At 59.2% G+C, this 10,810-nt stretch overlaps 1 protein-coding gene across 22 annotated transcripts in view; it reads right to left on the bottom strand.

Moving 5' to 3' along the window:
* CACNA1G (calcium voltage-gated channel subunit alpha1 G) overlaps positions 1-10,810 on the bottom strand; it is a 61,943-nt gene that overhangs the window by 45,892 nt on the left and 5,241 nt on the right. For 15 of the 22 annotated variants that reach the window (XM_053892203.1, XM_053892196.1, XM_053892199.1 and 12 more), the window contains exons 2-8: positions 7,907-8,018; positions 7,677-7,810; positions 7,116-7,213; positions 4,876-5,035; positions 4,074-4,374; positions 3,815-3,907; positions 1,102-1,885 (exon numbers count right to left, since the gene is read on the bottom strand). In XM_053892203.1, coding sequence (XP_053748178.1) covers positions 1,102-1,885; positions 3,815-3,907; positions 4,074-4,374; positions 4,876-5,035; positions 7,116-7,213; positions 7,677-7,810; positions 7,907-8,018 — 1,682 coding nt within the window. Of the gene's footprint in view, positions 1-1,101; positions 1,886-3,814; positions 3,908-4,073; positions 4,375-4,875; positions 5,036-7,115; positions 7,214-7,676; positions 7,811-7,906; positions 8,019-10,810 lie in introns of those variants that run through there. The other 7 variants (XM_053892188.1, XM_053892193.1, XM_053892194.1 and 4 more) reach the window with 2 other exon arrangements.

The raw sequence follows: 10,810 nt of genomic DNA, 5'->3' as shown, positions 1-10,810 counted from the left end.
GGCACCTCGGAGGGCACGCAGGGAAAGCACGTACGTGAAGTGAAGGTGCCTAGCTCGGGGCCCAGCCCCTAGTAAGCACCCAATAACATTCCCCCTTCTGACTGCACCCAGGAAGGTTCGCCAGCAACCGTGGTGGCCCCCGCCCTGCCTTCTACACAGGACGGAGCTGAGACACACATGCACGTGACTGGCTTACGTCCCATGGCAGGGTAGCGGAAAAGCTGGCACAGGCACCGTTCGCACGGCATTCCGCACCGGCATCTTCCTGTCCCAGCCCACGTTCCCGCATGACTCCCACACGTATCCCACTGCTCCCACGTGCCACAGCTTTCCCGAATCCCAGGCCCTGGGCTTCGGCTGCAGTGCGTCTGTCTTCGGAGGAGGGCCCGCCACCCCTGTCTGACGGGGGGGGACGCCTACAGGCAGGGAATATCTCACTTCCCCTGTGACGCTGGGTGTTCCTCCCACCAGACTAGCAACCCCCTGAGAACTTCCTGCTCCGGGCCCCCGGTCTCCCTGTGGGGAGGGAATGAAAGTCGTGTTTACAAGTCTCCTTAGCAGTGGGGTGGGGGTGGGGGGCAATGCTGGCCACAGTCACACATCATTGCCCCTCTGGGCCTCACAATGTAGTGTGTGGGCCTCAGCGTCAGGTGGCCCTGAGTTCACCCCTCCCCAGTGGCACAACCTTGGGCAAGTCAAGCAACCTCTTCGAGCCTCCTTTTCCTCATCAGTAAAATGGGGACAACAAGAAAGCTTAGCATCTACACTGTTGAGAGGATCCGATGGGATTCCACCCGCAGAGCATGGGACAGGCACTCAGCAATCGGTCGACACCCGTTGACCTCATAGAGCAGAGCAGATCGGGTGCTCATTACATGATCGATATTGTTCCCATTACAACGTGGGAATTAAGATTCCCGTTTTAGCAGATGAGGCCATTAGGGCTCAAAGACGCGACGGGACGGCTCGAAGGTCCCAAGGCCTCAAGTGGCAGAACGGAAATCAGAGGCCTGTCCTTGGGGCGCCAGGCCCCCAACCCTCTCCAGGACCCCACCTGGCCCCCGGGGAAGGGTCCCAGCATGCCCCACCCAGAGCGCTCACCTGTGCTCTGTGTCTCGAGCAGCTTGTGCATGGAGCTGTAGGGCCCGGGCGGGATGTTGAGGCTGGTGAGGGTGGGGGGTCCGGAGGTGGGGGCCGCCTCCACTAGCGCCTTCTCCTTCAGCATCTCTGGGGGAGGGCTGGTGTGCACCGTGGGGTACACCTTCCCGCTGCCCACGGTCCTGCCCGACGTCTCGGACGGCGATCTGGGAGGGGGTGCCTGACAGCGGACCGGCTCTAGGCGGCAGTCGGCGTGGTAGAAGCTGTGTACGGACTCTGCGCCCCCCGGGGGGCCCCCGGAGAGGGCGGGTGTCGAGGGCGGTGGCAGCATCAGCCGGCGGGCCCCGTTGGCATCCCTGTCCTGGATCTCCGGGCTGGCCCGGGGGGCCCGCAGCGTCCCGTTGCCCAGGTGGTAGTGGTGGTGATGGTGGTGGTGGTGGTGAACCAGGTGGTGGACAGACGGACGGCGGTGGGAGCGAGAGCAGCTGCCGCCGGGCTGGGGCTCCTGGCCGCCGCGCGGCACCGGGCTGCTGAGCAGCCCGGCCCGCACACCCGCCGCCCGGGAGACCTGGGCCAGCCTGCGGGCCGCTTTACGGAGGACGTACACCAGGTACTTCAACAGCTCCTCGTAGCAGCTGCCTGGCTCCGAGAAGCTGGCCAGGGTGCTGGCATTGGACAGGAAGCGCACGCGCTGCTCCCGCATCAGCTGGCTCTCCCGCTGCTTGGTCTCTGAGAACTGCGTGGCGATCACCACCAGGCACAGGTTGATCATGAAGAAGGAGCCCACCTGTTGGGGTGGGGACAGGAAGAGGAGATATCCTGAAGAAAAGGGCACCGCTGCCGCGGCCGCGTACCCCCGTGCCTCTCCCCTCCCCCAGCCGGGCGATGGCCCGGACCCTGACCCCTGCAGGCTAGCCAGGCTGCCGCTCTTGAACTCGCCCGCGCTCCCTCGTCCCCCACCTCCCTGCCTCAGTTTCTCCGGGACTCCGGGATGGCATCGCTGGGACAACAATCCAGAATGAAGGAAATGAATATTTATGGTGACAAGGCAGATTTTTTTTTTTTTCTAGATTGTGTCCTAGTAATTATGATAATTAGCTTCACTAGTATGATTCCAGAGAGCTGTTTGGAAGATTCTTCACGGAGAGTGTGGGTGGAAACTAGGCCCCTTACCTCCCTGTCTGCTTCCGTCCCCTCCCCCCAGCCCAGGGAGAGAAGCACAGTGAGAAGACCACGCTTCCCAGAGGTGCTGGCCTCACTCCGCAGGTGGCCGGTGACGGTGGGGGAGGGGAAGAGGCCCCAGGCGTGGCCCCTCTTCCATATGCAGGGGCGGCAGGGATAGCCTGGAGGGTTTGCTTTTTCTCAGAGCCTCTGCCTGTCACCAAGAGCTGCCTTAGTCTGTCTCCACCTCTCTCTGGAGATTGTCCTAAATCCTGCGTAGATTTTTTTTTTTTTACGATGTTTATTTATTTTTGAGACACAGAGAGAGACATGGCATGAGTGGGGGAGGGGCAGAGAGAGGGAGGGAGACACAGAATCCAAAGCAGGCTCCAGGCTCTGAGCTGTCAGCACAGAGCCCGTCGCGGGGCTCGAACTCACGAGCTGTGAGATCGTGACCTGAGCCAAAGTCGGACGCTGAGCCGACTGAGCCGCCCAGGCGCCCCAGTCCCGAGTAGATCTTAATCTCCGTCTTCGTCTCTTTCTCTCCCTATCTGTCCCTCTCTCTCTTGCTCTGTCACTGGCCTCTTGGTGACATGGAGAAGGGCTGGACTTGGAGTCCATTGCTAGGCTCAGCGTTCTCATTTAGGAGGTGGGACCACACCCTCTCCACTCCGCCACCCCCCCCCCCACCCCCCACCACAGGGCACTATGAGGATTAAGCAGGTAGCAGATGTCACAGCACACATCAACCCCAACGCCCGCCCAGCGAGATTAATCCACGGCACCCGCAAAGCCCGTGACGGAGACAGACCAGTGAAGACACGTGGGTTTCCTCTCTATAAAACAGAGATGATAACAGGACCGTGGTGAGGATTCGATGCACCAGCACAGAAAAAGTGCTTAGAGCAGGACTGGCGCAGAGTAAATGCTCAATAAATATTAGCTGTAAGTAGTAGCAGTTTAATTATTAACTATGAATGCTGGTGACGAAAACTATTAAATATTGCTACTTTTGCCTCTGCCTTCTGCCCTCAGGAAGGCTTGGGATTTCTGAGCTGGAAGGAACAAGAGGTCAGGCACTGTTTCTCAACACAGGGTGATGGGAACGGGGGGTGGTAACAGTCCTCTGTTGGGGGGACAGTCATTTCAGGATGTTTGCCAGCTCTCCCCAGCCCCCCAACAAAACGCCAGCGGTGCTCCCCTAGACCCCGTAGGAAACAGGACCACCCTTTGCCATTTCCAAATGCCCCCTGAGAGAGGTGATGCCAGCTTGGGTTGAGAATCGCCCTTTTTACTGAGGCCTAAAGTGGGGCTAGAGGCCTCGTGGGGAATGACGTTGCCAGAGGTCGTAAGTGGTAGTAAGTGATAGAACCCAGCCTCGACCTTGGATTTCCTCCTGACTCCTCATGACGGGTGCCCTCTCTCTCTGCCTGCCTCTCTATGGGACCCGTCCTGAGAGCCAGAACTTCAGACCCAGGAGGCCTTCCCCTCTCTGGGCGCCCCACCCTGTGTCCCCAGGATCCCTCATTCTCACAGGGGCCCAAGGAGCACTCACGATGATGAGGAGGATGAAGTAGATAAAGTTGTAGAAGGAATGAGCATCCATCACGAAGTACATGATGTCGACCCAGCCCTCCAGCGTGATGACCTGGGGAGAGTGCAGAGGGACAGGCTGGTTTGGGGCCCCCTAAAGCCTCCTGCGGCCCCCTCGGAGGCCCCGACCCCATCCCAGCCCTGAGGACGGCCGCTCTGAGGCCAGACTGCATCCTGGCGCTTGCATTCTGGGGAACCTCCCCGTGCCCAGGCCGCCCCACCTGGAAGATGGCAATCCAGGCGTAGCCGATGTTGTCGAAGTTGATGGCGCCCTTGAAGGGGTTGTGCTCCCCTGCGGAGCAGTTGGTGTAGTACTGGTTCCAGTTGACGCAAGTGGTGTTGCTGGAGCTGTTGTAGGCCTCGTAGTCCAGGCCGCAGGGGGGGCCGCCGCCACCCTCCCCACGCAGCGTGGGCACACTCCTGCACGAGCGCATGCCGTTCTCCCGCGGCTGGGAGCAGATGAAGGGGTTCTCGTCCTCATTCTCCGTCTGGTAGTAGCGCTCCAGGTCCACGCTCAGGGGGCTGCAGAGGGGACAGGGAGGAGCTGGGGGCGGGGGGCCTCCAGGGAGAGGGCCCAGGACGGACGAGCCGCGTGGGCGCGCTGAGACCCGCAGGGTGAGCAAGGCAGGGAGCAGAGCCGGGCACGCACCGGGCAGGGGCAGGGGCAGGGGCCTGTGGGTGTGGGTTGGAGGGCACCAGGAGTGTGCGGACTGAGTGTGCAACTCCAGAGTCGGGCTGATGGAAGGTTACGTCCCAGACGGATGGTTTTCCCACGCGGCTGCACATGAGGCTCATTGTGGAGCCTGTGCGGCTCCCCACGCCCGTGCTGAACCCCAGATGGAGGAAATCAGAGTCTGTGGGGGGCGGGACCCAGGCCACGGGGACTCCAATGCGTAGCCAAGTTTGAGAACCAGACATGGCACCGGTGTGAGGACGGAAATGTCAACGGCAACGGGGACTGAGGTCGCCCCCCCCCTCCCCCGCAACCGCTCCCAGGTCACGCCCACTCTGGGCAACACTCACAGGCTGAAATTCTCCGGCAGGAAGCACCGGTTACGAAGGAGCCCCGCCCACAGCTGGACGCCAACGATGCCAAAGATGAAGAAGACGAAGAAGCAGAGCAGCAAGACGTTGCCCAGCATGGGCAGTGTGTCCAGCAGCAGCGTGACAAGGATGCGCATGCCTGTGGGGCAGAAGCCACGCTGGGGGGGGGGGGGGCAGGCAGCACTCCCAGAGGAGGCCCATCGGGGCTTCCGGGGCACAGACAGCCGGCTCAAGCTGGCCGGGAGACCGGTAGACACCTCTAACTCCACCGGCAGCCCCGGCAGCCCCCAGCCCCTGCCCACTACCCGTCTTGGCCCATCCGTATGAATCAGGGCACGGTACCACCAAGGATGAGACACAGAGATGGAGGTTTCCAGAGCTCTCTCCTGCACTGCTCCCCACCTAACTCCCCACATCATCTCAGCTTACAGATGAGGATCGAGGATGCCCAGAGGACTGAGGACTGATGTGACTTGTCTAGCATCACAGAGCTGCCCAGCTTTCTGTCCCTGGATCCTACCCCCCAACACACACACACACACACACACACACACACACACACACTCTTCTCCTACTTCCTTCTCTCACCCAACACAGTCACCTGACCTTTCTAAGTTATCACGACTGTAGTCACTGGGGAAACTGAGGCAGGGAACTCCAGGAGGGACATCAGCTGACAGGCTCTCACTCTGAGAGCCATCCCTTCAGCAGGAGTCCAGATGCCCCCGAGCTTCACCATGGTTCTGAGCCCCCTGCCCCTAGTCCATTCTCTGCTTGATACAGATCCCCACATCGGGACGTGAGGAGACACAAGGCCATCTTTCCAAGTGGCCATCAATTAACAAGTCCCTCTGCAGGAACAGCCACCACAGCTGTGCCCCAACAAGCCTTGTTGGAGATACTGCCCTCCCTCCCCATTCCGGGTCTGGGACCACCCCCACATGGTCTGAACCAGCCCCCGGGCCATTAAGCCCTTGTTAAGCACACAGACCTCTAATGACCGGTTTTGACCCCCAAAGTGCCACTCGTGGCCCCCTGCCCCTCCAGGGAAAAAGCTTCTAAGCAGCAGCCAATTAACCCTCTTGGTGAATGCAGCCGCCCTGCCCAGCCATTCTGGCCGGGACTTCTCACTCAGTCCCTCACCACCACCACCACCCCCGCCCCCAGCCCTCCAGCCCCATCCTCCTTCGGCTCCTCCATGCTCCAACTGAGATCAATTCCTCAGGGTTTGCATTAAGGGAATTACACCGGTGGTTAGACAGAGGCCTATAAATCTGTCAGCCATCACCTGGGGTGGGAGCGGGGGTGATAGCCTGTCCCTCGTCCAGAACTCCCGTTAACACTAACACCCCAGCACACCGAGCAGCTCTGCCCACCCGAAAGCAGCCGCATCTCATACACACACACGCACGCGCACACGCGCACGCACACACGCACACACCGCACAGGGGGCTGCTGCTACATCAGGAGCAGAAACCCCCAAACATGCCCCTACCCCTCATTTCTGGAACTTCAGTGGAGACCATTTGCAGCTTGTGTAGGTTGGGGAGTTGCATAGGGGGCCTGAGTAAGAGTGGGGGGGGGTGGCAGGATGTAGGGGGAGCTAGGGCTGCCAAAGCTTGGCTGGCTCGGGAAACCAATGCGGTTTAATTTAGATAATGGTCCCGGCAGTCAGTTGCGGCAGTGGGTTGGAAGGGAGTGGGAAGGAGGAAGGGGACACAGGCGGAGCATGAGACATGGAGTGGCCTTGCTTTGAGAGAAGTCATGCTCGGTGTGGCCAGTGTGGGCTCACCAATGAGAACCAGACTGCGTGAGAGGCCGTTCTGGCTAGAAAAGGCCATTACACTTTGTCCCCACTCCTCCTGGCCTACCGGCCTCTCTTCATTCTCACTCTCCACCCCCCTTCCGCTGCAGGGAGTGGTCTTTTAGCTGAAGGGAGGGGTCATCTGAAACATTTCTGAGACTCTGACCCCAAATCAGTCTGAAACAAGGGGGATGGTCTTTCCTGCTAACTCTCCCAGTGCCACAGCCAGGTGTGGGGGCTCCATTTGGCTCCAGGGGCCCTGATTCCCCCACCCCCATCCCGAGCCCTTATCTGATGAGGTCTGCCTCAGAACGCCAGGCCTATGAGTGGTCAGAAGGTAGGGGTGGGGTCTGGGGGTTCCATATTTCCTCTTGGGGCTCCCTGTGCAGGGGCTGAGGGCCAAGGGGTCACTCACTGGGCACCCGGTTAATGGCCCTGAGCGGTCGCAGCACACGGACTGTCCTGACAGCTGAGAAGCTGACGTTCTGAAGGTCCAGCGAATACTCCAGCATCCTGCAGGGAGGGGCCCAAAGGGAGGCCCTTTGAGTCTGAGGCCGCCGTGGGGGTCAAAAGAGGTCAATGAGGAATCCTGCTGCGGTGGGCAGCACAGCCTCTGACCCCTCCCCCCCTCAACCAAGGGGCCCTGAAGAGCCGGCTCTCTGTCTGGGAGCAAGGCCACCCCCAAGCCAAGGACAGCTCCCCATCAGAGAATAAACAGAGGAGGGGACGGATTCAGGGGCCATGGAATTCAGAAGTACAGGCTCAGGTGTCACAGGCACTGTCTCGCCCACCAGGACCGTCCAGACTCGAGGGTCCGGACAGCCTCGGGCCCTTAGTGGACAGCCAAGGAGAAAGCATCGTTGTAAGTGGGCTGGGCAGGGGCCGGGGGTGGGGGCAGTGCTGGGGCCTAGAACCCTGGCCCTGGGGTCGGGGTTGATCTGGTCATTGCTCTCCCACCTCCAGCCCAGGCCCTCACCCTGCGATGACGATGAAGAAATCAAGCCGGTTCCAAGTGTCTCCCAGGTAACACTTTTTCCCGAAGATGCCCAAGGCCACCATCTTCACCACCATCTCCACGGCGAAGAAGGCAAAGATGAAGTCATCGAAGGCCTGACGTGGGGACAAGAGGTTTTGGAAACTGAGAAGGGGGAGGGGAAACCCCCTCCCCCCCCCCCGCCCCCGCCCGCCCCACGCACACACACTCACCTGCAGGATCCGGCAACGCTGCGAGTCACAGGCGATGTCCTCACATGGCCGGAACATGCCCAGGGTCACACAGTTGAGAAGGATAACCAACATGCTGATGCGCTCAAACCAGGTATCCAGGCGGTCAAGGAAACAGCTGGCTGGGGCTGGAGCCACGCCCGCGCCTCGTGCCCCGCACCTGCCCTTGCGCCTCCCGCTCCACGACACCACCCCCCCCCCCCCCCGGCAATCTGAGGTGGAACCAGGTGCGAAGGGAGGACCCCGGCTCACATGTCTGACCGACCCCAGATCCGGGCCCACCTTGGCCGTCACCCCACTGGACCCAGACTCCTCGGCGGTGCAGTAGGAAAAGCCACAAATACCCTGACTATTTGCACAAGCCACTCGGGGGATAAAATCGATCGAGCTTGTGGAAATGCCAGACACTGAGAGTGTGCTGCTGAATCTGAATCCTATTCTCCCTACCTCACGGGGAAGATGTGAGAAGCAAATGAGATAATGTATGTGAATGTGTGACACAAACCTAAAGTCGGATTATGCCTGCCTTACAGTTTACCAAGCACCTTCACGCCATGCCACATCTGCGGCTCGCAACAGCCCCGTGAGGTAGCGGGGGTAGACCATTTCCTTCCCCAGAACCCAAGCACCCGGAGGCCCAGAGGGCCCAAGTCATGTGCTGAAGGTCACGGGAGAAGCCAGGATGAGACTGAGGTATCCAAGTCCCCCATCTGGGAGACCTGTTTCCGTGGTTGCCCAGGCCTGTGGGGGAGGGGTCAGGACTGTCCTGGCACCAGACAGACAGGCGGAACTAAACAACAGGGTCCTTCACCACAACACGGCCTCAGCCTGCCTCTCCCACCACCCACCAGCCCCCTGGCCTCCCGAAGCCCTCGGACGCCTCTAAACGCAGTCACGCATTTAAGTAACGAGGACCCACTCCACATCAGGCCCTGTGCTAGACAGAAGTCCCCAGCCCACACAGAGTAGAACGTACCCTGCACACACAGGCCCTGAGTCTTTTCCACATGGTGGGTTTTATTAAGGGACTCACTTCCAGCCCATCAACAGGAGGATGTACAAAGCGGCTTCTGGACCTTAGAAGGTTCTGGACACCGGACTGACAAAGAAGGGAGCGAGCATCCTATTCTTCTCAAATACAATGCAGAGTGGGGGAAACAAAGAGGCTAGAAAGGAGGAGAGAGTGGAGACTGGGCGGAGGCGGGGCCTCGGGGCTGGAGGTGAGGAGGGTGTCATGGCGGCCCATGGCATGACCCACGAAGCCAGACTGTGGGGCGCAAAGGGCCTACAGCAGGTGGAATCTTCCTGTCAGGACCCCACTTCTGGAGTGAGAAGGCTCTGTCAGGGAACCCCAGGGCTTTCCTCCCAGCTGGTCCCAGCCACCGCCCCCCATCTCCATCTTGAGGCTCAGGCCACCCCACTCTGCAACAGCCTGCCATGCCCTCAATCCCCCCTCCCAGGCCTCCTCTGCCACCCAGGCGGTTTGCCTTCACATCCCTGCCCACTGACAGGCACCCACATGGGCAGAGGCACTACAGTTTCCCCTGCCTCCACCTCCTCCTCACAAGAATAAGAGTAAAAAAAAAAAAAAAAAATAGTTCTAGGTTTTTGGGGTAAGTAGATGGACGAGGTAAATAAAGAGTGCTCTGTTTCCATGGAGCTGTTTTCCAGAGTGGAGCCTGAGCCCAATGGATCTCTCCCCAGAATGGGGTCAGCCAGGGGTCACCTTGGAAAAAGGAGGATAGGGAGGGAGCTCTCTGAGGGTGATTATCGGGAAAGAGCAGGACACAATTACCCTCAAGAACCGGTCTGCCCGCCCCGAGCTACCCCCTCCTGTCCTCTGCAGAAAGGGACCCATTTGAGCAGTTACCTCCACAAGGGGGAATGTGGGTAGTTCCGTTGGGAAAAGCTCCTGGAACACCTGTTTGGACCCCTCCAATGGCAGTGGCTCCACCGTGCCATCTGTGCACTAGTCTTGTCTCCCTTGCTGAGGCAGGCACACTCTGATTTTACAGCTCGTACGAAGCCTACAGTAGTGCCTGTCCTGTAGTCGATGATCAATGCATTGGGAAAATGAATGAATGAATGAATCAAGCAAGCAAGCAATCAATCAATCTCCCTGCTTAGAAACCGGGTGTATCTCCCCATTCATGTTTTCCTGCCTTGTCTGCCTCAACAGTGATAAATTGATAACTTGGGGTGGGCGTGGGGGGAGTGAGGGGCAGAAGTGACACCACAGAGGAGCTGGGACTCCTGTCCCCACCTTACACATGCTCACACTGGGGCCTCTTACAGCTAGATTCTACCTCCAAATAACCCCATCTCCAGCTCTTAACCACAGAAACCCCCCTAGCAATTTAGCTTTACTCCCAGGTACATCCTGTCTGCTCTCTACCTTCCCCTTTCCCTTCAATGAAATGTAAACGGACAAAGGAAGACACCAAAGCAGGGGGAAATTTGGGACAATCTGAACTGGGAAGTAATCAGTGGAGATGGGGGTCTTTCACCCTTCTCAGGGTAGGGCTTGTTTCCTTGGGAACATGGCCTTATGTCACTGTGTGATGTTCCTCTGTTGCCATAACAACAGGAGGATGTGTCACCAGGTGGTGTGGATTTGTTGCTATGGCAACTAAAAGGGACCCCTCACACATGAACTCCCCTTAGCCAGACTGCTGTCTTGTCCTCATGCAGGGAAGGGAAAGCAGGAGGACCCACAGGTTATCAGGTTGGGGGGAAACCATGTGACAAATCCCCATGGCAACCAAGGGAACGGGGGACACTGGTTGCCATAGTGACTATGAGAGACCTGTGCGGTCACATGTCTACTGTTGCTATGGTGACTGTCCGGGCTGGAGTGGATCCCAAAGGGGGAGGTGGGTAGGAGAG

Source organism: Panthera pardus, unplaced genomic scaffold (assembly GCF_024362965.1).
Source record: "Panthera pardus isolate Hobbes unplaced genomic scaffold, ASM2436296v1 HiC_scaffold_3, whole genome shotgun sequence".
NCBI classification, from domain to species: Eukaryota; Metazoa; Chordata; class Mammalia; order Carnivora; family Felidae; genus Panthera; species Panthera pardus.
This window is presented reverse-complemented; position numbering and strand designations above follow the sequence as displayed.